The sequence below is a fragment of the Trachymyrmex septentrionalis genome, unplaced genomic scaffold, assembly GCF_001594115.1.
Source record: "Trachymyrmex septentrionalis isolate Tsep2-gDNA-1 unplaced genomic scaffold, Tsep1.0 scaffold182, whole genome shotgun sequence".
NCBI classification, from domain to species: domain Eukaryota; kingdom Metazoa; phylum Arthropoda; class Insecta; order Hymenoptera; family Formicidae; genus Trachymyrmex; species Trachymyrmex septentrionalis.
Genome location: NW_017304990.1, coordinates 153733 through 157908, shown reverse-complemented (window position 1 = coordinate 157908; position 4176 = coordinate 153733). Strand labels below are relative to the sequence as shown.

Below are 4176 nucleotides of genomic sequence, written 5' to 3'. Positions count from 1 at the left end.
ATTTATTTTGTTATTTATTTTAGGAAGAGTCCTTCAATCTGTCAAATATATATAATATATATAAATAAATTCCATGAATTAAATAAATCGCATAAAAATAGCTAAAAATTGAAAGTGGGTTAAGCATGTTCTGTAATTATTGTCATGAGCATAGATAAAACTTTGTATAATAATAGAAAATATGTATGTCACGCGAAGTATATTTTTTGATCCTTTAAATGGCCATGTAATGTCGCATTTTATGTGAATACACATTCTTATCGATTTACCGTGCGCTAAGGATACAGATATACTATTAGTTCTGTCTTTCTCTTTTCCTGATGCACCCTCTTTATAAATGCCGAACGTGTCAGACTTGCACAGCCAGGCACCACAGGTGCTCGGCCCTCCAAAGCTAACTACTTTAGTCGCTCACGAATTATCAAACCGTGATGAACGCTCGTGAAAGACGATCGTATAAGCGATATTTTTACTTTTATAAAAGATGCCTTGACATTTTTATAAATAGATATTTTAATTTAAAATTTAATATGTGCTAAAAAATTAAAATAATTTAAAAACTTTGGAAATGGTGCAAAATGATTGAAGATTGAAAGAGAAGTTAATACGCTTCCTGACTTTGTTGTGGACAGGAACTTGTAACGGAAGCTGAAAAACTTAAACCTGAAACGGAAGAAGTGAAGAGTTTGGCAGGACCTGTACTTGCATATCTCGCAGCGTTTACGGAAGCACCGGCACGAAATCTTGAGGAACGCCTTGAGAAACTACAAAAATCCGTCGAATCGTGAGTCAAAGTGTATTTTGCTTTTATATCTGCTCAGAATATGGACCAGCACCGCCTCACGTAATCGCTAGCCAACTAAGTCAATTCAATATTATCTTATCGTTAATTAACATAGGTAGTTAAGTGAAAAACACTTTTATAAATAGACTAATGTAAAAATATAATATAAAAATAATAGAATATAACTTTAATAATTAATATTTATTCCATGTATTCTAGCAAAAATATAGCAATATTGGCATTTCATATAGCATTCCGGATTAATAAAATTTTACTTTTTCGAGTTTTAATATCACGGTTATATTTTTATTATTATTTAATACGAATAATAAAATTGAAAATATTTGTAATCATAAAAATTTAATTAAAAAATATTAAAAAATTTAATTTTACAACATTTTTTGTATTTGTCTTATTATAATACTTTATAAGTTTTATAATAGCTTATTGATCTTTGGGCTGGCAATAAAAGGTGCTATTTAGGTCCTTCTACGAGCAGATTTGCATGTGCATGTATAAATGTGCATTTGAAGCTTCTGCTTATATGTTCCCTTTTCCTAAGACATATATATTTTCTATTTCAGCAATTCTATGTTTCATCAGTATATTTGTACTGATGTAATCAGTATTTTTAGTATTCTTTTCAGGTGATCATATCATTTTAATTTTTTGCATTAGCATATTGGTATGTTAATTAAAAATAATATAATTAATGCAAGGTACCTGTTCTTTTAATTTTGATATTTAGGGGAAGATTTTGAGATTTCATAAGATCACGTTTTTTAAGAAATAGAAATACCGCCGAGGCGCGAATGTGCCGCAATTTGAATAAAAGTTTTTAAGACTGTTATCCTACTACGACGCATCCAAATCATTGCCAAAACACTGCGCTAGCAATTGACTTTTCGGTCACAATGTCAGTAGTGAAACAGTTGGTCAATGTGAACAAGGAAACTAAAATACTTGTAAAACGATAGTGCAATTATTTCAAAACGAAATATTATAACATATCACGAATCAACGACAAAGATTATTTATTATTTACCTAAAACTGTGAAAGAATGACAGTGACAAACAATTTTGTGAAAGTTATTAAGATAAATTAAAATTTTCATATTATTTCCAATTATGTCTTTCCAAATTGAGCTGTTACACAGTAACAGTCAATTGTGATAAACTTCTCCGACAAATTTCCGATCATTATTCGTCATGCTTGTACTCCAATTAACGATTACATAATGATGCGTAAAAATTACAAATCAAATACGTAATAATAGTTACGACGCAATGTGAGTGCTGATCCAAATTCGACATAATGCGACTAGCGCCACACAAAATGGAGTATAAATAGTACGTAAATATAAATATAGTTTGCAGACATTCTCATATATTAGATCTAATACATATATCCCAGGATTTAATAGATTATTTTTCATGTATAATTCTTTGACTAACGTAGAATTAATTTTATTCTGTCGAAAATATTAAGAAAAGACAAACGAAACATTTACTTATATCACTTACACAACGTTCCAATTTTTAAACATTTATGCAATTAAGCAGACTTCTTTAATCAGACTTTTTAATTATCGATAAAGAAATTCAACAATGAATTAGATTTTACTATCCATTTGTATTACCAAAATTTAATTTTAAAAATCTTTCATTTTCTTTATCGTTGGTAATTTAAGAGCCGTTGGTCTCCCACAACGTTTTTTTGTTACGAAAAAGACACTAGCTTGTGAAATTAAATAAATCGCGATCGCGCTTTTTTTTCAATATATTTGCGAAAGTTAGTCACGCACGCGCACATACAATCGACATTTAGCCGTGATCGCCGATATTCATCGATTCATCATCGCTTCATTAGCGCTACGTCACCACTAAATTTGTCATATGACGTAACACGGACTGTATAACACCGTATAAACACTCGATATAAGACAGCTGAGGAAGGTCGATATGCGTTCCCAAAGGGGAAACGTGTACATGGCCCCTACCATACTTTTTGTCGCCCGTAGTAGTATCACCCAGCGTCAGTTCATTCAGTCATCATCGTACCGGCATCGACGACGTGTTGCGCACGATGCTAAAAATTCTACTTTTCGTTGGATCTTTCTGCAGACGCATTATCGACGCTGATTACGTGTTTAAGTGCTCGCGTTTAAGCACTCGCGGATAACGCCGGCGTACGACGTTTTGACGTTTTGCCAGGTGGCGGATTGTCATCGGGCATGACGTCTCGTCTCAATGTATTTACATCCGATTCCGCACGTGTTGTCAATGATGGGAGTGGCATAATTATCATTTGCACGCGGAACGTAACACACAACAAATGAAAAACTCTGGTGAATACTAACACTTGGACGGATATGAGCTTACGTTTTGGGAGACACGCTCTTCCGAGGTATGATATTTACGGGATTTTTTTTTCTTTCTTTTTAGCTTCCGTTAAATATCGACAGGAAAAAGAGACGATCATATTAATTCGATGGGGATATATCTGGATAACGTCCTCCAATCGCGACTTCATCAAAACGATTACTTAAACTTGCGAAACCTCGTCTCTCGTATGGCGCAAACGTCGTAGTTTCGCATGCGCACAAAGCGAAACGAACTATATTAGCACGATATCGACATACGTGTATCGCACGCAGAATCAGAGATAAATTTCAATCAAAAGAAATTTAAATTGGAGATGAGGACACTTGAATTTATATTATATTTTCATATTTTGCGTGTCATTGGTAAAATTCAATTTTTTGCAAATTTTATAAAGTACTGTTCTATAATTGACTTTTTTTTTTCCTATAATTAACGATATACGAAAATATAATGAAAAGTATAGCAGAAATAAGAAGAAAAAAAGAAGATCACATATAGATTTGCATAGAGATTTTTTAATGCTCTATATCTACATACCTTAATGTGTAGTGTCATCGATACGTAGTTCGCTGGCCGATCATAGGATGCGTCCGACGCTAATTAAATCTTCGTTAAATATAGATTAGACATCGTCTGAAATAAAATCAAACGTTGCATCTTACATACTGTATTATACAAACAAGACATAATATCACACACACATATGTATTTATGATTCATGATGCAATAGGATACATCATAATAGTCGGCACGCGACTCCGGCAAATTTTGCGCGTTAAAACGTGTAAGTTGAAACAAAATTTATTAATTTTTTATCAACATCAATTATCTGAAATGATAGAAAGATAAAATATTTTTGACAAAATTCTTACAATTAGACGCAACTAAATTTCGTAATCTTTGTCATACGAATATTGCTATGGAATTTTTCTAATTAAACTTATAGTAATAAATAATATTAATATATTCTTTTTAATAATCGATATATTTAATGATAAATTTTCTAT

At 31.9% G+C, this 4176-nt stretch overlaps 1 protein-coding gene across 6 annotated transcripts in view; it reads left to right on the top strand.

Annotated features, from left to right (window-relative positions):
* The window catches only part of LOC108746602 (nesprin-1), a 100672-nt gene that overhangs the window by 48116 nt on the left and 48380 nt on the right, over positions 1 to 4176 (top strand). For all 6 annotated transcript variants that reach the window (XM_018483465.1, XM_018483468.1, XM_018483466.1 and 3 more), the window contains one exon: positions 633 to 784. In XM_018483465.1, the coding sequence (XP_018338967.1) occupies positions 633 to 784 (152 nt within the window). The remainder of the gene's footprint in view (positions 1 to 632; positions 785 to 4176) is intronic.